This window comes from Oncorhynchus gorbuscha, linkage group LG14 (genome assembly GCF_021184085.1).
Source record: "Oncorhynchus gorbuscha isolate QuinsamMale2020 ecotype Even-year linkage group LG14, OgorEven_v1.0, whole genome shotgun sequence".
NCBI classification, from domain to species: Eukaryota; Metazoa; Chordata; class Actinopteri; order Salmoniformes; family Salmonidae; genus Oncorhynchus; species Oncorhynchus gorbuscha.
Genome location: NC_060186.1, coordinates 49,774,825 through 49,799,323, shown reverse-complemented (window position 1 = coordinate 49,799,323; position 24,499 = coordinate 49,774,825). Strand labels below are relative to the sequence as shown.

The 24,499-nt window shown below is 42.7% G+C and overlaps 1 protein-coding gene across 7 annotated transcripts in view; it reads right to left on the bottom strand.

The window, feature by feature from the left end:
• Window positions 1-24,499, bottom strand: part of lama2 (laminin, alpha 2) — a 152,671-nt gene that overhangs the window by 68,208 nt on the left and 59,964 nt on the right. For all 7 annotated transcript variants that reach the window (XM_046298275.1, XM_046298277.1, XM_046298276.1 and 4 more), the window contains exons 13-18: window positions 13,354-13,455; window positions 8,361-8,572; window positions 7,961-8,072; window positions 5,787-5,900; window positions 1,430-1,557; window positions 691-777 (exon numbers count right to left, since the gene is read on the bottom strand). In XM_046298275.1, the coding sequence (XP_046154231.1) occupies window positions 691-777; window positions 1,430-1,557; window positions 5,787-5,900; window positions 7,961-8,072; window positions 8,361-8,572; window positions 13,354-13,455 (755 nt within the window). The remainder of the gene's footprint in view (window positions 1-690; window positions 778-1,429; window positions 1,558-5,786; window positions 5,901-7,960; window positions 8,073-8,360; window positions 8,573-13,353; window positions 13,456-24,499) is intronic.

The following is a 24,499-nucleotide window of genomic DNA, read 5'->3' as shown; positions in this document are numbered from 1 at the left end:
GGGTCTGAATACTTTCTGAAGGTGCTGTACATACAAAAACACATTCACATTTCTCAAGAGAGTTGTCAACAACCCTTTGAAGAAACAGGTAATCTACCAATACCTAACAGCAGGTAACAAAAGACACTGAATCTCTCACACCGAGTAAAATCAACCAGAAAGCAGCTGTGTTATGACTGTGGTAGTATTGCTAAGACTGTGGTGGTATTGTTATGACTGTGGTAGTATTGGTATGACTGTGGTAGTATTGGTATGACTGTGGTAGTATTGCTATGACTGTGGTAGTGTTGGTATGACTGTGGTGGTATTGTTATGACTGTGGTAGTATTGCTATGACTGTGGTAATATTGTTATGACTGTGGCAGTATTGCTATGACTGTGGTAATATTGTCATAACAGTGGCAGTATTGTTATGACTGAGGTAATATTGTTATGACTGTGGTAGTATTGCTATGACTATGGTAGTACTGTTATGACTGTGGTAGTATTGCTATGACTGTGGTAGTATTGCTATGACTATGGTAGTACTGTTATGACTGTGGTAGTATTGCTATGACTGTGGTAGTATTGCTATGACTATGGTAGTACTGTTATGACTGTGGTAGTATTGTTATGACTGTGGTTGTACTGTTCTGTTTTGACTGTGTCTAGGAGGGTTAACTCGTCTTCCTTTTGTCTTTGGGCACTCACCTGTCACAGCGTGGTCCGGTGTGCCCCGGCTGGCATCGGTCACATATCAGCTCCCCTCGCGGGTCCACATGGCACGTGGGGCTGAAACTATGATGTTTTTGAGTAAGAAAAACAGGAAGTAGAAGAAAAAGAAAAGGAACACGTATCAACAACCCCATCCTTCTGTCCCCCATAAACACAACAACATCACTGAGTTGAAAAAGAGGGAAACTCCAGCTCCTGTCCCCCTCCTGATCCCAAAGATAGAGTAAGAGTTGGGCTGGGTCAGGGATAGGTTCCAGTGTTCCTGACAGAGGGCTGATGGAATGACTGGCCAGTCTATTTCAGAAGACACTGGATCCCAGGGCAGGAACGGTGGGGTAGCACTGCCTTTTTCGAATGTCTGGGGGAAGAAGCTTTCTTTAGCCGCTGGTTCTGCTACTTTGGCCTAGTGTAGAGGAATGCTCAGCTGCTCAGTTCCTGGCCTGGGGGCACGCCGCTCCACTCTAGCCACCAGGGGATTACCACCCATTACCAGTGATTGACTGGAGCTATTGTCTCTGGCCCTGTTCACAAGTAAATGACCTCAACATGGTGGAAACACAACAGATCTAGGTGACAGCACCGCCAGTCACGGTGGTGGATCCCCCCACCCCCCCCATGAAAATGAATTATAGGTAGGGAGAGGTCAGTATGGCTAGATAAGGATTCTGATTAAGTGTCATATAAACTTAGTTCCATGTGAGATGTGATGACATACTTGTTGGACGGGATACTGAGGGGGCAGGCGCAGGGCAGGCAGTCATTGGCTGTTCCCTTGGTAGCGTCCCCATAGAAACCAGGGATACATTCATCACAGTGGAATCCAGTGGTGTGGTCAGTGCAGTCCTAGAAATATACAGTAGGTTTAGTTAGGTTAACAACCATTCTTTCATTCTAGAACAATACCAGTACACACTTTTTGGGGGGTATACATCCACTATAAACCAGTTTTTCCAAGTAAAAATCTGGTCTAGAAAAAAAGAGAAGGAAGGGAAGTGCTGCTAAGGTACACAATGGTATGTTTTTGTAGACAGAAGCTGCTAAGGTACACAATGGTATGTTTTTGTAGACAGAAGCTGCTAAGGTACACAATGGTATGTTTTTGTAGACAGAAGCTGCTAAGGTACACAATGGTATGTTTTTGTAGACAGAAGCTGCTAAGGTACACAATGGTATGTTTTTGTAGACAGAAGCTGCTAAGGTACACAATGGTATGTTTTTGTAGACAGAAGCTGCTAAGGTACACAATGGTATGTTTTTGTAGACAGAAGCTTCTAAGGTACACAATGGTATGTTTTTGTAGACAGAAGCTGCTAAGGTACACAATGGTATGTTTTTGTAGACAGAAGCTGCTAAGGTACACAATGGTATGTTTTTGTAGACAGAAGCTGCTAAGGTAGACAGAAGCTGCTAAGGTACACAATGGTATGTTTTTGTAGACAGAAGCAACACATGGTATGTTTTTGTAGACAGAAGCTGCTAAGGTACAAAATGGTATGTTTTTGTAGACAGAAGCTGCTAAGGTACACAATGGTATGTTTATGTAGACAGAAGCTTCTAAGGTACACAATGGTATGTTTTTGTAGACAGAAGCGACTAAGGTACACAATAGTAGGTTTTGGTAGACAGAAGCTGCTACGGTTCTTGAATGGCGCAGCGGTCCAAGGCACTGCTTCTCAGTGCTAGAGTTGACACTACAGATCCTGGTTCAATTCCAGGATGTATCACACCCAGCTGTGACTGTGAGTCGCATAGGGAGGGGCACAATTGGCCCAGTGTTGTCTGTGTTTGGGTTTGGCCAGGGTAGGCAGTCATTGTAAATAGGAATTTGTTCTTAACTGAGTTGCCTTGTTGAATAAAGGTATAAAAAAACAATAGTAGATTGTTGTAGACAAAAGGTGCTCTTGGGTAAATAAAGGAGGACCAAGGCACTATTCATATAATTCATTAAAATGCCTTTATTTGTATCGCGTGTTCAATGGAAACAAAGCTTTGGCCATGCAGCAGAAATGCGTCTGAGTTTTGAACCTTTGTTTCCATTGAACACGCCCCAGACACAAAGGCATTTGAATGACTTATATGAAGAGTGCCTTGGTCCTCCTTTCCTTTTGATAAAAATCTGGTGCATTGTCAGAATTTGTCTGAGTAGCAGCTGTGCTTGATTGGCAGTGCAGTCACACGTGCGAACGCATGCACGTTCAACATTTGAGTCTAATCTACAAAGAAACCCAAAGTTTTACCTGTCTCGTCTCCATAGCGTTGTCTGACTGGGATGGTCTGGTGAATAATTGGGAGAGACTTTGAGAGTCTGATGTTGCCAAATTAAACGTAATGCATTTCCCCATAGATTGGCATTAACCCAAACACCGGTAATGCACCGCTAATGAAATGAGAGCATTTTTTTGGGGTCCACGCATCGTCAGCCCCAATAAAACCTAAACGCTCTTGAGTCAATTGCAGATGTCTACTCAGCATAATCACCAGCATAGAGAAGATCTCTTGATTATGGGGGTGGGGAGGCTAATAATGGGTAATGAGGTTGATGTGATAGGGGGGAGGGGGCTGTGCTTACCCCCTTCCCCACACAAGACTGGCTCTGCCACTTGCATTGGCCTATTTGTTTCTCCAAATCATTTCCTGTCTCTGATAAAACGTCCAATCCCTGGTGGGATCAATCCTGAGAGCGTTTCTAGATGCAAGGAGGGCAGGCACACTCTCCTGAGCAGGATGAGGGTGGCCAGGGTTTAACTCACTCTCATGACATCATTTACAGGCACTAACCTGCCTGGGAGGAGACAACGCCAGGCGTCAGGGAAGTAGCCTACCGTAGACACCACACCACAGCTGACAGATTACTGCGCATGATCGCTCCTGACCTACAAAAGTACAAAATACCTTATTCTCTCACAGCAATGGCGAACTCTTGAAATTCCTTTTGTCGCTACTGATTTGGACGATTAGACATTTTAGGGTGTTTTTTAGAATATTTTGTATTTTTGTATTGTTGTATTTCTCATGCTCCTGCCTTCAGTTTGTGTCATTTGTATCACTGCATTTTTGTGAAGCAGGGCCTCACCTGCTTGAATAAAGATGAAATCAATACAAATAAATAAACATCCCATCAACATCCCCATCTCCCTTCTACCTGCTCATAGCTGATATATAATAAAACATCCCATCAACATCCCCATCTCCCTTCTACCTGCTCATAGCTGATATATAATAAAACATCCCATCAACATCCCCATCTCCCTTCTACCTGCTCATAGCTGATATATAATAAAACATCCCATCAACATCATCTCCCTTCCACCTGCATCCATCCATCAACATCCCCATCTCCCTTCCACCTGCTCATAACTGATATATAATAAAACATCCCATCAACATCCCCATCTCCCTTCTACCTGCTCATAGCTGATATTTAATAAAACATCCCATCAACATCCCCATCTCCCTTCTACCTGCTCATAGCTGATATATAATAAAACATCCCATCAACATCCCCATCTCCCTTCTACCTGCTCATAGCTGATATATAATAAAACATCCCATCAACATCCCCATCTCCCTTCTACCTGCTCATAGCTGATATATAATAAAACATCCCATCAACATCCCCATCTCACTTCTACCTGCTCATAGCTGATATATAATTAAACATCCCATCAACATCCCCATCTCCCTTCTACCTACTCTCATAGCTGATATATAATAAAACATCCCATCAACATCCCCATCTCCCTTCTACCTGCTCATAGCTGATATATAATAAAACATCCCATCAACATCACCATCTCCCTTCCACCTGCTCATAACTGATATATAATAAAACATCCCATCAACATCCCCATCTCCCTTCCACCTGCTCATATATAATAAAACATCCCATCACTGTTCTAGCAGTCCGTCTGTTTAATCCTGAAGGAGTTCTAGTCTGTCTGAAGGCAGCTCAGACAGTGAGAGCAGAGCGGTGGGAGTGGTGCGCCAGAAGAAGGTGAGAGAGGTCAGAGAGCGCTAGCTAGCTGTTTGGATGAGGACAGACAGACAGCTGAGACTGGCCCCGGGCCCTCGGGACACAGCCCTCCACTCAGCTCACGTCTATCTGAACACAGAGTCATGACAAATCTCCACAGGGTACACCCTGATATCTGTCTCCACCGACACAGTCCTGAGCGAAACACGCACAGGCTATGAATGAAAAGAGGGAGCAGAAAGTCAATACGATAGAAAATTGTATCCTGGTTGGGAACCAACCAGCAACTCTCTTCAGGTGGAGGCTTAATCATCACAAGAATCTGTGCTATAAGGATTTAACAGTGGTAATATTACCAAGGGTGGGATTGTTACAACACCTGGAGCACACGTATGCAAATATGACGTAATGCCATACGATGCCAGTAGGTGATGTCAGGAATAGTCTTCTGCGAACTATCAAACATGTCCGTCCAACAAATTGTCGCTGTTGATTGGCCAAGCTTCAAACACACAATAAACACTTTTTACTATCTCCAATGGTAGCATTTGCCATGCGCTGCTTCTTTAGGAGAGCACAGCTGTGACCTGTTGTAAGGTGAAACTCGGGAGCAGGTGCTGTGTCCACCATTAACGAGGGAGGAAGGAACATGTTAAAGGAGCTCAGTGGAATGAGACAGCTCTGAGAACTCACACCCCTGCGACTGACAGGGACATGAATTTATGAATTTGTATATGAATTGAACCTTTATTTAACTAGAGCCAGTTAAGAACAAATTCTTATTTACAATGATGGCCTACCCCAGTCACACCCTAACCTGGATGACACTGGGACAATTGTGCGCCACTCTATGGGACCCCCCAATCACGTCCGGGTTGTGATACAGCCTGGAATCGAACCAGGTTCTGTAGTGATGCCTCTCGCACTGAGATGCAGTGCCTTAGACCTCAGCGCCACTCAGGGGAAATAAGTGTATATTATGAGAGGATTATCATAGCCAATTGAAACACTCTAATGAGAAATGTGTTCATGTGAACTCTCCATTTCCTCCTTACACCCCCCCCCCCCCCCCAACCACATAGTTTCTTGTACAACGTACCAAGCATTGTCCGGTGATGTCATCACAGTTTGTGGCATGGCCTTGGCAGTCGCATGGTTCACACACTCCTTTGAACAGGGTGCTGTTGACCCTTCGATGACCCGATGAACACATCTGCAACACAAACCGTCACCAAGGCATATCATGACTATGAAAAACCGGGTACAGAATTTTGACAGTTTAAAGACACTGCTTTGTAGGTGAATTCAAATGTAACGACGTAAAAACAAACTCAAATGTCTCCAAGCTAAAGTGGAAAATGTGGAAATACAAAATGACTATTTTTAGTCAGTGAGATTTGGCGTTTAATTGCCTCAGAAGCTGTTTTGCGGTTCATGATTAGACCTACAAAGCCGTAATTGATGCATCAATTTTGCTGCACTAAGTGCTTTGATTTGTACAGTTGGAGAGACATTTTTTATATTATTGTTTATTGCTGTGCATCAGGAATAGTAATACAATGAATTTGAAATGCTACATTCAGATCTTCAACCCAAATCATTGCCACTTTATATAATGTTTACAGACCCTACATTACTAATCTCATATGTATATACTGAACTCTATACCATCTACTGCATCTTGCCTATGCCGTTCGGCCATCGCTCATCCATATATTTTTATGTACATATTCTTATTCATTCCTTTACACTTGTGTGTGTATAAGGTAGTTGTTGTGAAATCGTTAGGTTAGATTACTTGTTAGGTGTTACTGCAAGGTCGGAACTAGAAGCACAAGCATTTCGCTACACTCGCATTAACATCCGCTAACCATGTGTATGTGACAAATAAAATTGGATTTGATTTGATTTGAGTAAATTGTCAAAAAAATTGAAGCAAGAAATTTCAGGTGAACAATGGCTGTTTTTTTTTATCTGAGTAGGTACACATACTAATCCAAAAGCAAAACATTAGTTCAAATTACAAGTAAGAGAATAGGGAATGCGCAAGCTTCACAATAGTACAACAGCCTTAAAATAAGCCTTAGAAACACAAGCTTTAGAAACGCAAGCTTTATCAGCCATTTTGTCAACTCTCAGTAGATACTGTGTAGTTCAATGCACTCGTGGACATTGATCGGACACAACACTCCGTCGGGCATCGCTTCAAAACTTTTCCTACGAGGCTGAAAACAACGAGGTACACCCAGAGGAAAGACAACAACAACAAACATGCCCTGTGTTTTGTCTCGCTCTGCACGTTCTCTCTGTACTGACCTTAGTCAGAAGTGCTACCCTGTCATACCTCTGCAGAGAGGAAGAAAGGAAGAGAGGAGAAAGAGACAAGGAAAGAGAAAGGTGAAAACTACACTGAAGAAACAAAAGACTTGCTTGGATAAAGGAATGCCTACGAACAGCAAGAGCATAACGGTGAGCGTAGAACAGCAAGGGCGTTTTTCTCAAAGGATAAGGACAGAAACAAAAGCACAAGGGAAAAACATTTGAAACACAAAGAACATAGAACAACAACACATATAAATAGATATTAGACCCCTGGGCATTGGGTGAAGAGAGTATAAAACAATCACCAGTACACATACTATGAAGATTTACCCTTTCCATAAAGGTTATGCTATTGGATTTGTAGATATGAAACCTCGGGCAGCATCTTTCTTAGTACTCTGTACGTTTAATGGTTTTGCTGAGGGAGAAAGGATTAGTGCTGAGCCGCGAGGCCACACAAGTGTCACCGCACACTTCACAGCACGCCACCACCGCTATTCACAGAGGTCACTTCCAGCATTCTCTCCCTCTCCAGCGCCTATCAAGACTTGATGATAACCGTGCATTATACTTCATTCCCCCTCTCCCTGCCGCCTCCCCCACACACATTTGGTGTCAGCACAAAACGCCACATGCAGAAATCAATACCCATCGCTTTTTTAAATAGAAAATACCGTTTTCAACCGAGAGTACAGATTTGCTGTAATAGCATACCCTTGTTTGTACCTGTATGTCAGCTTCTCTTTACACTTACAAGCCAACTACGCTCCCGTAAGCATGCACTCCCGCACACACCCAAACCTACCAATCACACACACTTCACAATGAATGGAAGTGAAAATGACACAGCAGCAGAGAGCCATTCTCACACAGCCACTTTTCACGTTCTTTTATTTTCCTATCCCAAGAAAAACCACATAAAATCGTGGGGAAATGAAAGCTCTGTTTTACCTCACAAGACGTTCCACTGTATCCAGGGGGACATTGACACATCTCCACGGCATTGGCCATCTTCTCACTGCTGGAGAACTCACTGGCCACCTCCAGACTGACAGAATGTAGCCTGGTAAAGAGAGGACAGATACAGGAAGAGAGAACCAGAACATCACACCATTAGAAAAGAGCATCAGGTCAACTTTTCAAATACAATCTAGACAAGATCAAATGAACTGTTGAACATGAGAACGCAGAGATCTGAAACGTTTCTCTACAATCGGTCTTGCCAGACCTCATAACGACGTTCTCTAACATACAAATAACATCAAGCACAGAAAACTCCAGCTGATTTTGGCCTCTTGTGCCAAAGAGCGGATGTCGTGGCAGATCAGTGTGGTGCAGTGTGTGTGGTTACCTGTAGATGGCGACCCGCTCATTGCTGTGTGAGGCTCTGATGAGGAGGCTGCTCACATTAGTTAGAGCCATCATGAAATCTCTCTTGCTGACAGGCAGGCCTGTCTCCTGATTCTCAAAGTGGTCAGGGTAGAGCAGAGTTCTCTTTGTGCTTTCCGAGAAAGGGTACACCGGCAGACCGAACCGACTGTCAATCATTTTTATCCCGCCGCCCTGCAAGAGATGAAATGTCAAGAGTTTTTCCCCCCTCGTTTGAGAGACAGCATCCATGTTGGTGCATGTATTTAATCCCCTCATGCCAGAATGCGAAGTCTTGGCTCTCACTGTCAATATGGGCCATAAATGGTGCATGAGTACCACACATGAATAATACTCTATTCTGAGACACCATGAATAGCCCAATTGTATAAAGAGTGACATTTCCTGAAATGAGACTTGTCTTTGTGTCCAGATTGTTCATTGACTCAATAAGTGTGCGAGTTATTTTTCAACGTATGCATAGTAATGTATGTGTAGGTGTGAGCTGAAAGGAAATAGAGAGATCTGTGTGAGTATGTGTGCAAGAGAGAGACGGCGAGACGGAGTAGAAAGGGAATGCTGATTGCATACCGCCGATGGATGCATTGCCAGGTAGAATTTAAGGGTAAGATCTCCAAACACGCTGGTGGGAATCATCATAGAGGATTATTAGATGTTATTCATCCCGCCTGCTTATTTACTGTTCCAATGGCTGCTGGGAAATTACAATTTATGGGTGCCGGCCACATTATTTGCACTGAATTAATGGAGTGTACACATGCAAAGCAGGGTTTAACTATCAATAATGACCTGTCATATATCCAGGCTCTCCCCCATATCACGTATCACATGTGCTCTCCTCTCTGCAATATATGAATAAATCCCAGTGACTGAGCTTAGGTGGCTGTCATCTGACACTAATGGGGCTGGGAATCTCTCCCTCAGACTCATAAAACAAACATCTGTGTACCGACACCAGTATAACAAATACACACTGAAGGTGAAGAGGAACGTCTCTCTGACCAACCTCTGATATCATCCGATAATCTGTAAACACAGGATATTTTGAATGGAAAAGGGTTGAAATTGTGTTGTCAGAATTATAGTCTTTAGCATTTTATCATTGATTGCACGAGAGAGCAGGCTCTCTCGCTGGTTTCCAGATCCCCTGGATAAACTACTTCTTCAGGCTTAACTCTGAGCTTGTAATCACGATCTGAGTTCTCCAGCTCTTGTAAAGAGGCCAAGAGGACATATCAATGTCAACATCGGATTGGTGTGGCTGCATTTGGGTTTTGAATGATATCACTTATGTGTGTGCGTGACTGTGCATGTGTGTGTGACTGCGTGTGCGTGACTGCATGTGTGTCCCATTATTCAGAGTGCTTTAAGGGAGAAAATCTTAAAGCATTCCTCATGGATCACAGACACACACACACACACACACACACACACAAATAAAAGACAGCGAATGCATCCTCTCACTGCACTCGGCTGACTGAAGATGGAAACGATGACAGATGAACCGCTGGTCCACAACGGAGCGTTAGTAAAAAGGACACCTCGCTAGCGTAATAGCCTCGAGAAGACAGAGAGAACAAACGGCGGGGAAAATGTGCACATCGAGCATCACTCCCAAGGTCAGCGCCGATCGTCTCCTCCATGCCGGGAATGATTAAACAACGCTAAAATGAATCCTTTAATTGATTCGCAAACAGCTTCGACAAAGTTGTGTGAACGACAACAAACAAAGAAACGGTGGTGAGCCAGCTTCAAAGCGGGGTCTTCTATTGGCTGTTTCGCCGACTGAGGGGCAGAAAGCGAAGTAGGCCTTGTCTTCGGAGCAGCGTAACAATCGGAAAGGCCTCAGAGAGCCTTTACTGTGAGATATATGCTGAGCGCTGCACAAACTAACGCAGATGCTTTGCAAATTTAGTATAGAGCTAGACCAACTGAATAGATACACTCTTCTCTGGGGCCCACTCTATGTTCATGATAATCAACAGCGGTTTTGTTATATGTTGTAATAAAAAAAACACAAGCAGTCCTTGCTGTCTTGTTGGATGATGCAGCTTCGTCAACAGAGTGCTTGTTAGGAGCATTAATGTCTTCTCTGAGAAACATCTTCCTCGCTTAATTTGATGGAAGGATCCTCACTTTGAAGAATTTTATTTTTATTGCCGTCTCATTCTTCTCTTATTCTTGTCTAATTTGCAAGCTTGTATGGATTTCAGTAGACAACTCTGTAGATATTTAAACATGTATTTTGTCTTTTACTATTCCATCCTAGCCGTCTTCTCTGATTAACCTCTTCATCTAAGTTACCCTTCAATGTCATGACGAATGAATATTGGCAAAATGTATTGCTCACAGAATTAGACAGGTCTGATCAGACGGGATTCTTAAAAGGAAGATATATTGGAGACAACATTAGACAACTTAAGAGAAAAAAATGGAAAACTATGAGAATTCATGTAAACTGGGTATAATCTTTGTAGTAAATTTTGAGAAAGCCTTTGCTACAGTACCTCAGTACCTCTGAATCTGATAATACGAGCCTGGATTTTTTTTTAGGATCTCTCATAAAATGGGTAAAAGTCATGTACAATAACCTTATGTAAAATAATAAATAACTGTTACTTCTCGGAAATGTTTTAGCTGTCGAGGTGTAAACCAAGGTTGCTCTCTATCACCATACCTATTTATTACGGCCATTGAAGTGTTAACGATAAAAATCAGAACCAGTGATAACTTTGAGGGCCTAAAAATTATGGATTAGAGACAAAATGACCAATTTACACAGATAATTCAAGTTTTCACTTGAGTCCTCAATCTTCAATCTTGAAGGGCCTTATTGAGTACCTGGAAAATGTCTCCCAGTTCCTCTGGACTAAAACCCAACTATGATAAGTGTTACGGATGGGTCTCTAAAAGATACAAACTTTTAACTGCCATGTGGTCTCCCGATTAAACGAGCAAATGGTGAAGTTGATGTGCTTGGTGTACATATCCCCTAAAAATGTTATGTTGTTGCAAATATTAACTTTGGTAGAAAACTTGGTAGAATAGATAGGATATTGAAACTGTGGAGAGGGAAACACCTGTCCATCTACAGAAAAATGATCCTAATTAATCCCGTAGTGATTTCATAGTATATGAATCCAATCATGGCTCTACCGACTCCAGGAGAATCTTTTATCAAGTCGAGAATTTAATTATATATATTTTTTTTGCCTGGAATGGCAAACCAGTTAAATGGGCATATTTATCTAATGAACATGAGTTTGGATTTTTAAAACGGCTTAAAATAACTAGCAGAAATCATAACATTTATTAATTTCACTTAAGGTCAAGAGGTTTGACAAGAGGTTTGATTTTTTATGTCCCAATACCATGGCAACCGGTTTATGAACTGATATACAAAACAACAGTTGACGCATCAATCCGTTCATTTCAATTTAAACCGTTATATAAAATTCTCATCACAAAATTAGTGCTCAATAAATGGGGCATTGAACAGTCAGCCCTGTACAGACTGCAACGAAGAAACAGAATCAATAGATCATCTCTTTTGGTACTGCACTTCGGTAGCTCATGTTTGGAGTCAGGTTCAGGAGTAGATATTGAGTCATAATGTCTGTGTTCAGACGGACCTACAAATGGGAAATATGATTATACTCTTAGGTAAAGTATTTATTTTTAGGGTAATCTTGGTAGAAATTGTACAAATAGAGAGGCTCAAGGCACATTTGAGACATCGCACTAAAATAGAAGAACGTATTTCAAAGGAAATAGTAAATGGTGGTGTACTGGGAAGGATGGATTAGTCTTTGGACATGTAATGATGTTTCTCTTTGCTTATTTGAGCAGTTCTGGCTATAATATGGACTTGGTCTTTTACTAAATAGGACTATCTTCTGTAAACCACCCCTACCTTGTCACAACACAACTGATTGGCTCAAACGCATTAAGAAGGAAAGAAATTCCACAAATGAACTTTTAACTGGGCACACCTGTTAATTGAAATGCATTCCAGGTGACCAGGTATACCTCATGAAGCTGGTTGAGAGAATGGCAAGAGTGTGCAAAGCTGTCATCAAGGCAAAGGGTGGCTACTTTGATTTGATTTGTATTGATTTATATTTTGATCTATATTTTGATTTGTTTAACCCTTTTTTGGTTACATATGTGTTACTTCATAGTGTTGATGTCTTCACTATTATTCTACAACATAGAAAATAGTAAAGCTAAAGAAAAACCCTGGAATGTGTAGGTGTGTCCAAACTTTTTACTGGTACTGTATATACAGTATATATAATTTTTATGTTTTCCACTTGGTCCTCCAACCAGCGCTGGTGTTGGGAAATAAATAAAATGGAGATCAGAAATGTGCAACTAATGTTATTTTATAGACTAAACTGTCTGTTAGTTTCATAGCTGATCTATCCTCATAATTATTTTTTTTAAAGATACCCTCTGTGAGAAAGATAGAGCTCTGCCATGGTGACCAGCAGGAATGTGTAAAACAACGCATATGGGACACAAAAGACTGCAGCGCTACTAAGCTGAGCTCATTTCTGGAGGATCAGCTAATGACAGCCAGATGCTGTCAAACACTACGAGCCCACACGTACGCATACGCACACACACAGACATGCACACACATACACACACACACACAGACACACACACACAGACACGCACACACACAGATTATCCACAACACATTACTTTGCGCCGAACCACTTTTTAAATGAAACCAGACATAGCATTCAGACATGTCTGGAGTGAACTTCAAAAAACGCTGAAAGGATCTTTGAAACTGAAAAGGGACATGTCACATGATCAGTCTAGACCAATCAGGTTGAACATTACTTGGAACAACATTCTCTATGGGAGCACTTGCTCTATGAAGGAGTTCGTGTTGGCACCTAACCTAACACATGTAATCACATAATGAGGCTATTAGCTCTTACCTCTATTATGACATTAGGAGAAGAGTTAACCCTGATGTCCTGGTCTTTCTCCCCTGCATCATATGAGACTGTATAGACAAGACTTCCTCCATAGGCTGGGAGCTGTAAACAAACAGAAGTCAACATTTTATGTACTGTGCACAGTGAAAGTTTACACACCCCTTGCACAGCTTTCAAATTTTGTCACCGTAAAATAAATCACATTTTTTTCTACTGATCTACACAACCTGCTCCACATTTTCTAAATGAAAAAAGTATTACGGAACATTTTCTGAATTCATTAAAGGTAGAAAACAAAGATGTCTTGATTGCGTATTTCTTCACACCCCAGAGTTAATGCTTGGTGGAAGATTTTGAATAAGATTATACCAACTTTCCACAACTCTTAGGGCAACATATAGTGTTGTGATGCAAAAAAATCTAGCAAATAAATAGTGCATAGGATTAAAAAGGTATTGTCAGATATTATTCATCCTAATCAGACAGATTTTTTACATGGACGATAATTTGAGATGATATTAAACAAGTCCTGGAAACAATAGAACACTATGAAAAATCCAAGAAACCAAACCTGGTATTCATAGCTGACTTGGAATATATATATATATATTATATATATTAAGTACGACTGGAATTTATATGCTGTATAAATGCCTGGAATATTTCAATTTCGGAGAATGTCTTATAAAAATGGGTTAAAGTTTTAAAGTTATGTATAGCAACCCTAGATGTAAAATAGTAAATAATAGCTACTTCTCAGAAAGCATTATACTGTCAAGTGGAGTAAAACAAGGTTGTCAACTATCTGCATATCTATTTATTATAACCATTGAAATGCTATATAAATCAGATCCAACAGTAATATCAAGGGGATAGAAATCCAGGGCTTAAAAACAAACGTGTCATTGATGATGATTCATGTTTTCTTTTAAATACACAATTGGAATCCCTCCACAGCCTCATAGAGGATCTACATAATGTTCTAATTCATATCCTGAAAGAATAGATAAGATCTTGCTACCTTGGGAAAAAATACCTATCTGTTTGTGGAAAAATCACCCAGATTAACTCTTTAGTCATATCCCAGAAATTAGGTTTGCAGAAGTCTAAGGAGGGTTTTCCCCCTAACTTTTTACCTGGGCTTTTGCTCCTTTCAGATTGATTTTCATCCTGACATTCTCCCCAGTCCTTGCCAATGACAAGCATACCAATAACATCATGCTGCCAACACAATACTTGAAAATACAAAGGGATCAATAACATTGCATTCAGTCCATATTACTGGCCTGCATGACAAAGTGAAAATAACAAAGTCTGTGTTAAAAAAATCAATTTCAAAACATCCATTCTGTTTGCAACAAGGCTGTTAAGTAATACTGCACGACGACATGGCATATAAATTAACATTTTGGCCTAAATTAAAAACCACTGGTTTGGGTTAAATCCATTACAAGACAACACAGAGTAAAAATCCCTTTCTTTTCCAGTATTGTGGTGGCAGAATCATGTTATGGGTATGCTTGTCATTGGCAGGGACTGAGGAGTTAGGATGAAAATGAATCTGAAAGGAGCAAAGCCCATGTAAAAGTTAGAGGAAAACCCTCCTTAGACTTCTGCAAACCTAACCCTGGGATAAAGTTGTATTTCTCAGCTAGACAATTACACTTAATGTAATGCCAAAGACACGCCAGAATGGCTTCTCAAAGGTGTTGAGTGTTCCTGAATGGTCCAGTCTCAGTCCTGTTTAAATTTGCTTGAAAATCAGAGAAAGGGTTCGAATTTTGCTGTCCATCACTGATTCCCAACCAAATTTTACGAGCTTGAGCAATTTTGACAAAAACAATGGATATACTGTCATGTTTTGTCTTATATTGTCTTGTCATTTTGCTTTTCCTTCTGTTCGTTTTCCCCCTGCTGGTCTTTTTAGGTTCGTTCCCTTTTTTCTCCTCCCTCCCTCTCTCTCTTCTCTCTATCGTTCCGTTCCTGCTCCCAGCTGTTCCTATTCCCCTAATCAATCATTTAGTCTTTCCACTCCTGTTCCCTATCTTTTCCCCTGATTAGAGTCCCTATTTCTCCCCTTGTTTTCCGTTTCTGTCCTGTCGGATCCTTGTATATTGTTCACCGTGCTGTCTCTTTGTATCGCCCTGTCGTGTCATGTTTCCCTCAGATGCTGCGTGGTGAGCAGGTGTCTGAGTCTGCTACGGTCAAGTGCCTTCCCGAGGCAACCTCCAGTTTATGATCGAGTCTCCAGTCTGTTCTCGTCATTACGAGTGGAATTGTTTTTTATGCTTTATTTACCGCTCCGATTTGTCTAGGAGCATTGCATATTTCCTTTACTGGATTAAAGACTCTGTTTTCGCCAAGTCGCTTTTGGGTCCTCATTCACCTGCATAACATATACTGTATGTTGTCGTAACAGTTGTGCAGTTTATAGAATCTTATTCCAAATTATTCACAGCTGTAATGGCTGCCGAAGGTGCTTACATCAAGTGAGTGGAGACTTATCCAATTATGATATTCTGGTTCTACAACTTTCTTTCACTTTGAATATGTGAAGTAGGTTTGTAGATATGTAGGAAAATGTGAAAAATGTGAAAAGGTTCAAGGGGGTGCAGACATTCGATAGGCCGTAAGAGTTGTGCAAGGTTTGTACACATTTTTTCAAAATAATTCACAGCTGTAATGGCTGCCAAAGGAGTTTCCACCAAGTATTATCCCTGAGGTGTGAAGACAATGCAATAAATACATCTTTATTTTTTATTAACTTGGAAAAACATTTTTTTTATGATTTCACTTAGAAAATGGGGAGTAGGTTGTGTAGATAGGTACGGAAAATAAAATGGTATTTTCTTGTGAAGATAGTGCAAGGGGTGTTCGTACAGTCGAAGTCAGAAGTTTACATATACCTTAGCCAAATACATTTAAACTCAGTTTTTCACAATTCCTGACATTTAATCCAGGTAACAATTCCCTTTCTTAAGTCAGTTAGGATCACCACTTTATTTAAGAATGTGAAATGTCAGAATAATAGAGAGAATGATTTATTTCAGCTTTTATTTCTTTCATCACATTCCCAGTGGATCAGAAGTTTACATACACTTAATTTAGTATTTGGTAGCATTGCCTTTAAATTGCTTAACTTGGGTCAAATGTTTCGGGTAGCCTTCCACAAGCTTCTCACAATAAGTTGTGTGAATTTTGGCACATTTTTCCTGACAGAGCTGGTGTAACTGAGTCAGGTTTGTAGGCCTCCTTGCTAGCACACCCTTTTTCAGTTCTGCCGACACATTTTCTATAGAATTGAGGTCAGGGCTTTGTGATGGCCACTCCAATACCTTGACTTTGTTGTCCTTAAGCCTTTTTGCCACAACTTTGGAAGTATGCTTGGGTTCATTGTCCATTTGGAAGACCCATTTGCGACCAAGCTTTAACTTCCTGACTGATGTCTTGAGATGATGCTTCCCTATATCCACATAATTTTCCTCTCTCATGATGCCATTTATTTTGTGAAGTGCATCAGTCCCTCCTTCAGCAAAGCACCCCCACAACATGATGCTGCCACCCCCGTGATTCACGGTTGGAATGGTGTTCTTCGGCTTGCAATCCTCCCCCTTTCTCCTCCAAACATAACAATGGTCATTATGGCCAAACAGTTCTATTTTTGTTTCATCAGACCAGAGGACATTTCTCCAAAAAGTACAATCTTCGTCCCCATGTGCAGTTGCAAACCGTAGTCTAGCTTTTTTATGGTGGTTTTGGAGCAGTGGCTTCTTCCTTGCAGAGCAGCCTTTCAGGTTATGTCGATATAGGACTAATTTTACTGTGGATATAGATACGTACCTGATTCCTCCAGCATCTTCACAAGGTCCTGTGCTGTTGTTCTGGGATTGTTTTGCACTTTTCGCACCAAAGTACGTTCATCTCTAGGAGACAGAAGGCGTATCCTTCCTAGGTGGTATGACAGCTGCGTGGTCCCATGGTGTTTATACTTGCGTACTATTGTTTGAACAGATGAACGTGGTACCTTCAGGTTTTTGGAAACTGCTCCCAAGAATGAACCAGACTTGTGAAGGTCAACAACAAAAAACTTCTGAGGTCTTGGCTGATTTCCTTTGATTTTCCTATGATGTCAAGCAAAGAGGCATTGAGTTTGAAGGCAGGCCGTGAAATACATCCACAGGTACACCTCCAATTGACTCAAATGTTGTCAATTTGCAGAAGCTTCTAAAGCCATGACATAATTTTCTGGAATTTTCCAAGCTGTCTAAAGGCACAGTCAACTTAGTGTATCTAAACTTCTGACCCACTGGAATTGTGATATGGTGAATTATGAGTGAAATAATCTGTCTGTAAACAATTTTTGGAAAAATGACTTGTGTCATCCACAAAGTAGATGTCCTAACCGACTTGTCAAAACTATATTTTGTTAACAAGACATTTGTGGAGTGGTTGAAAAACACGTTTTAATGACTCCAACCTAAGTGTATGTAAAACGTCCGACTTCAACTGTATGTGTATAACGACTGTATATGATAACTTGCACTGTATAGAACAGAACGTCTTACCGCCATCAAATGCACTTTTACAGTTTAATAGCATGTAAAGACAAGGACCGAGATTAGGTCTGCATGCATAGTGAGGGTTATAGGAGTTATTGCTTTAGTACTTAGCTTGGATATAATACTTAGCTAAAATGATCTAGAGTCCCCTTTAAAACCCAGTGAAGTGTGAAATGACCCAACACCACCAACAAATCTCCACTCCTCTTCGGTGACATTACGAGCTGTGTGTAATGATCGTTAAGGGACAGGTTTTTATAGCGGGACACACTACCCATGCCTGGCAGTAATACTGACGAGGCTGTACTAGACAAGACGCATTACAATCAGCTTTTCAACAAAGATCCTTAAAGATGGACACAGTTACAGGCACTGTGCTCTTGAAGATTAGGATGCCTAGTTTGCCACGGCCACAAGTGTGTTTTGTTCCAATGATGACTGCATTCCTAAAATGTAGGCCGTCTTGTCTGTACAGTTGAGCACACATTCTCGGATCCAGGACAGCCTAACCTCCTTTGTATTTGTGTATCTTTGTTTTTCTTTCTTTCTGCTTCATCTTCTCTCCTCTGGCTCCAGCTCTCCAAACAAAGCAGAGGTGTGTGTTGTGTTTTTCCTACTAGAAAGGGGCCCTCTTATCTTGGTGTTATTGAGCTGCTCTCTTTTCCTCTCCTGGCCCCCTGCTGAGGCTGTAGCAGGGAGCTCGTGGGGCTTTGCTGTGTTGAATGAAAGGCCCTGTCGTTATCTGACCTGGGAGAACCTAAGACTAGACTGGACCTGGAGGGCAAACCACTTCCCACTCAGCACTTATCAGAGGGGCCCTGAGTTTTCCCTGACCAAGAGACCTGTATAGGATATAACTAGGGACCAGAGTTGTTCCTGGTTAGAAGCCTATGGGGCTTCCGAGTGGCGCAGCAGCCTAAGGCACCGCATCTCAGTGCTAGAGGCGTCACTACAGGCCCTGGTTCAATTCCATGCTGTATCACAACTGGCCGTGATTGGGAGTCCCATAGGGCAGCGCACAATTGGCCCGGGTTAGAGTTTGGATGGGGTAGCCCGTCATTTTAAATAATTTGTTCTGAACTGACTTGCCTAGTTAAATAAATAAATAAAAGCACCATCAACACCCTGGTTAGAAGACCAGCCACAGCAGGGAGCTACATACACCCAGAGCTCACTTCAGCAGCACCAAAGCACAACATCTATTCATTTGTGTTGTCAAACCATTGGTTTTGGCATTGCTGATGTCTATCCATTTAGGATATAATTCATGCATAGCTGGGCAGACAACCAACAAAAATATTAAATGTTACTATTGTATCTAAGCATGGGGTTTTGGAGAAGGTTTGAGCTAAAGCCTTATTTCACATAAATCCAATTCACATTGAGAACACTTCATCCTCTGTGGAACAAAGAGGCTGGTCTATGAAGGTAAAGTGCATTGTGGGTGGGAGGAGCAAGGGAAATCAAACCTTTTGTTTGGGAGCAAAAGCATGCGTCAGCACACCACTCGTGGCAAAGTTATAATCCTCCTCTAAATAGCGTCAGAAACACACAACAGGACACACATCAATAAACCATCCATGTCACAGTAGGATGTCTTTGTCTGGGACAGATAACGAGCTCCTCAGATACAATCGTATATCTCACAATCCTACTGGAGCACAGTGGCTGATTCTGAACAACCATAGTAAATTGTATTTTGCGACACGAGGACAGATTGAGTTACAGGACAAATAAAGAGAGCGCTGCGAAGAGAGGACTTTGGGGTTCGGATACACTTTCATACATCATTTACATTACATTTACATTTAAGTCATTTAGCAGACGCTCTTATCCAGAGCGACTTACAAATTGGTGCATTCACCTTATGACATCCAGTGGAACAACCACTTTACAATAGTGCATCTAAATATTTTAAGGGGGGGGGGGTGAGAAGGATTACTTTATCCTATCCTAGGTATTCCTTAAAGAGGTGGGGTTTCAGGTGTCTCCGGAAGGTGGTGATTGACTCCGCTGTCCTGGCGTCGTGAGGGAGTTTATTCCACCATTGGGGAGCCAGAGCAGCGAACAGATCACAGGGGAGGCCGTGTAAAAACAGAGGACGAGAGACAGAGTTGCCAGCCATCCCACACCAAATATGCCCAGACAAAAGATGGAGCGAGAGAGCGGGAAAGAGAAAAACAGAGGAGGGGGTAATCAGGGCCCATCTTTCAGGAAATGAACAACAGACCATCCAACCTTCCGCTGAGCTTCTGAAAACAAGAGTCGCACCGTGACCCCGGGAAGAGTCGCACCGTGACCCCGGGAACCCGTAGATCCTGACATCTGTTCCCCCATTACGAGCTCTGGCTCTGTTGACATTAATATCCAGGAGGCATCAATGTGTGTTTTCCTACCGGCCACCCACAGGAATGCTCTAAAGAGGGGGCTCTGCTCAGATCCTCTGACTGCCTCCAATATGGGGTCCTGTTTTGTTTGTGCATAGTGGGTGATGATCCAAAACTAGGGCTTGGAAACACGGACATCTGGGGAACACTTTAACTGGCCCCAATGAGACAGTCCAAAGTGAAAAGATCTGGGGCAGAGACTAAATGCTGACTCAAAAGCTACAAGAATTTCCCTACTTGCGTGTCCATCTGTAACCAATACCATTTGTTTGGGTTGCTGTGCTTTATGGAAACATTTCCGCCATGTTTTTCTAAAGTATTTGGGGTAGACGTAGATCAGAAGAACTAAGCAATTTAACTAAAACAGTTGGAGTATCATTAAAATAATTGGCAAGTACTGTATAAGCAAGCACACATCTTGTTTCTAAGCAACCCACACATTTATAATAGAGTTCTGTTCTAAAGAAAAAACTCTAAACAAACCCACAAACAAAAGACGATCCACTTGTGAAAAAAGCTCCAGTATCTCTGAATGAGCAGGCAGCTTTGAGGCTTCCTTGTTGCAGTTCATCAGACATTTAAGTGGCAGAGCCTGGAAATGGGGCCGTTTGTGCCCTGCAGCCTCTGCCCCTGCAGTGTGGAGGGAGTAGAGGGAGTGGAGGGACGACCACGGTGTGTTAGCCACAGCATGCAGTCTGGAGCTGCAGTCTGGTACAGGCTAGGAGTGGCTGAATATCCTCCTCTCTACTGTCAAGTGGGACAGAGGAGCACAGTATAAGTGTCTACTCAGAGCTCTGTTAGAATCCTATAGGTGGCGCTCTCTCAGTCTCTAGTCTATAGGTCCCCAGTCAAGACTACCTCGTACAGGGGGCCCAGCCCACAAATGAATCCCCCCCCCCACACACAGTAAATAAATACATTCATATAGGTAAAACAATCATTGGCACCCACCCATGCATATTCTCTTGGGCACTCGGCGCTCCGTCGGCCTTGTCAATCTGAAGGCGAGGGGTAATGGCCCCCGCTCCTCACTGGGAGAAAGTGCTGAAGTGTGTACTCAGGCAAGCGCTACCGAGATGGGTTCATTTATCATCATAATAGTCTATTACCCATGATAGGTCACAACTCAGTGAAGAGGCAGCCGCCGTAATTGGTGCTATTCCTTTCACTTTGCTTGGCCAGGGGAGGCAAGGAGGCAGCCCTCGGCACAAGGGCAATAGTCAATCAACACGTGGAGATTTCTGTCTAAAAAAGTTAATTTGAGATTTGTTTGCAGGTTTATGGGTTTTATTATCTCCTGTAAATGTGTCACCACATCCCCTGTTAAATGGAGAAGCAGGATATATGTGGTCAAGAATCAGTTCTAGAAGTTAAAGGAATAGGCAGCAATTAAGATGAATTTTTCCACTGATATGTCAAACAAGTGAATATACAGCTGTACACATTTCTTTTATGGGGGCTATATTTGTGACGTGGTAAGTTTGGACCCAGATGCAGAGAAGCGACCAGACGAGGAATCAGTGGTTAAAGATAAACATAATACTTTACTGAGATACGGTAACCGTAGGATCACAGTACACTTGAAAAAACAACAAACACCAAGTCTCGAAATAAATCACGCAGGAAGTGAACACACACGGTAAACAATTCAAGCTTCTGCAAAGGACCACATAAACACACCTCTCTTAACAGGGACACAATTATTAAATAATAAGACACACCTGAGTCCAATAAAAGTCTCTAGGGCGGTCTCTGTCGCCCTCTGGTGCCAGGAGGAACCATGACAGTATCCCCTCCTCTAGAAGCGGCTCCAGCCGCAGAGTCATGACGACCACCACGTAGTTGTTTGAAGTCTCTAACAAGACCCAGCCCAGGATGTTCCGGCAGGCACCCACGCCCGCTCCTCGGGACCGTAGCCCTCCCAGTCCACCAGGTACTGTAGGGTCCATCGGACCTGACAAGCTTCCAACAGATGCCGGACCATGTAGGTCAGGCAGCCATCCACAAGTCAAGGGGGCGGAGGAGCAGGTGTGGGGGGAGAGCATGAACTGGTCCTTACCAGCTTGAGACGGAACCTGTTAAAAAACAGAGCCCACCTAGCCTGCGAGCGTTCAACCTCTTGGCTTCTTGAATGGAGACCAAATTCTTATGGTTCGTCCAGATCACGAAAGGATGAGGTGCCCCCTCCAAAAAGTGTCTCTACCCCTCAAGAGCCCACTTAACTGCCAAAAGCTCCTGGTTGCCTACATCGTAGTTGCATTTCGCTGGCGAGAACAACTTGGAGAGAAAGGAAAATGGGTTCAGTTTCTTGTCCTCCTCGTTCCGCTGTGAAACGACCACCCTTGCTTTGGTGTCCAAGGAATCCACCACCACCACAAAGGGACGAGTTGGATCAGGATGAACGAGGATGGGTCCAGAGGTGAAATGTACCTTGAGCTCCATGAATGCCCTGTCAGCCTTGGGGGTCCAGCAAAAACGAGTCTGGGACTTGCAGGTCAGGACCGTGAGAGGTGCCACCATACCAAAGTTGCGTATAAAACACCTGTAAAAATTGGCAAACCCGAGGAAAAGCTGGACCTGCTTGAGTGAGGTGGGACAGGGCCATATATGAACAACAGCTGGTGCACAATATCTAAGGAAGTCTCAAGGTTTTGCTCGCCTGAGGTAGAGTATCTCATGATAAGCTGTAGACTAGACTATCTACCTAGAGTTTTCATCAGGTATTTTTCGTAGGTGTCTACATACCACCACAGACCAATTCTGACACTAAAATCGTGCTCAATGAGCTGTATTCCAACCATAAGCGAACAGGAAAGAAGTGGTCAGATGAAGCAGATACTAAGCTACAGGACTGTTTTGCTAGCACACACTGGAATATGTTCCAGGATTCTTCCGATGGCATTGAGGAGTACACCACATCAGTCACGGGCTTTATCAATAAGTGCATCGAGGACGCCGTCCCCACAGTGACTGTACGTACATACCCAAACCAGAAGCGATGGATTTGAACATTTGCACTGAGCTAAAGGGTAGAGCTGCCACTTTCAAGGAGTGGGACTCTAACCTGGAAGCTTATAAGAAATCCCGCTATGCCTCCGACGAACCATCAAACAGGCAAAGCATCAATACAGGACTAAGATTGAATCGTACTACACTGGCTCCGACGCCCGTCGGATGTGGCAGGTCTTGCAAACTATTACAGACTACGAAGGGAAGTGCAGCTGAGAGCTACCCAGTGACATGAGCCTAACAGATCAGCTAAATAACTTCTATGCTCGCTTCAAGGCAGGTAACACTGAAACATGCATGAGAGCATCAGCTGTTCCGGACGACTGTGTGATCAAGCTCTCCGCAGCCGATGTGAGTAAGATCTTCAAACAGGTCAACATTCACAAGGCCGCAGGGCCAGACGGATTACCAGGATGTATACTCCGAGCATGCGCTGACCAACTGGGAAGTGTCTTCACTGACATTTTCAACCTCTCCCTGTCTGAGTCTGTAATTTCAAGTAGACCACTATAGTCCCTGTACCCAAAAACACTAAGTTTACCTGCCTAAATGACATGTCTTTAGCCATTAAATACTTTGAGAGGCTGGTCAGGACTCACATCAACACCATTATCCCAGAAACCCTAGACACACTCCAATTTGCATACCGCACCAAACGATCCACAGATGATGCAATCTCTATTGCACTCTACACTGCCCTTTCCCACATGGAGAAAAGGAACACCTATGTGAGAATGCTATTCATTGACTACAGCTCAGCGTTCAACACCATAATGCCCTCAAAGCTCATCAATAAACTAAGGATCCTGGGACTAAACACCTCCCTCTGCAACTGGAATCTGGACTTCCTGACGGGCTGCTCCCAGGTGGTAAGGGTAGGTAACAACACATCCGCCACACTGATCCTCAACATGGGGGCCTCTCAGGTGTTGTGTGCTCAGTCCCCTCCTGTACTCCCTGTTCACTCATGACTGCATGACCAGGCACAACTCCAACACCATTAGTTAGTTGATGACACAACATTGGTAGGCCTGATCACTGACAATGATGAGACAGCCTTATAGGTAGGAGATCAGAGACCTGACCGTGTGGTGCAAGGACAACAACCTCTCCCTCAATGTGATCAAGACAAAGGAGATGATTGTGGACTACAGGAAAAGGAGGACCGAGCACGCCCCCATTCTCATTGAT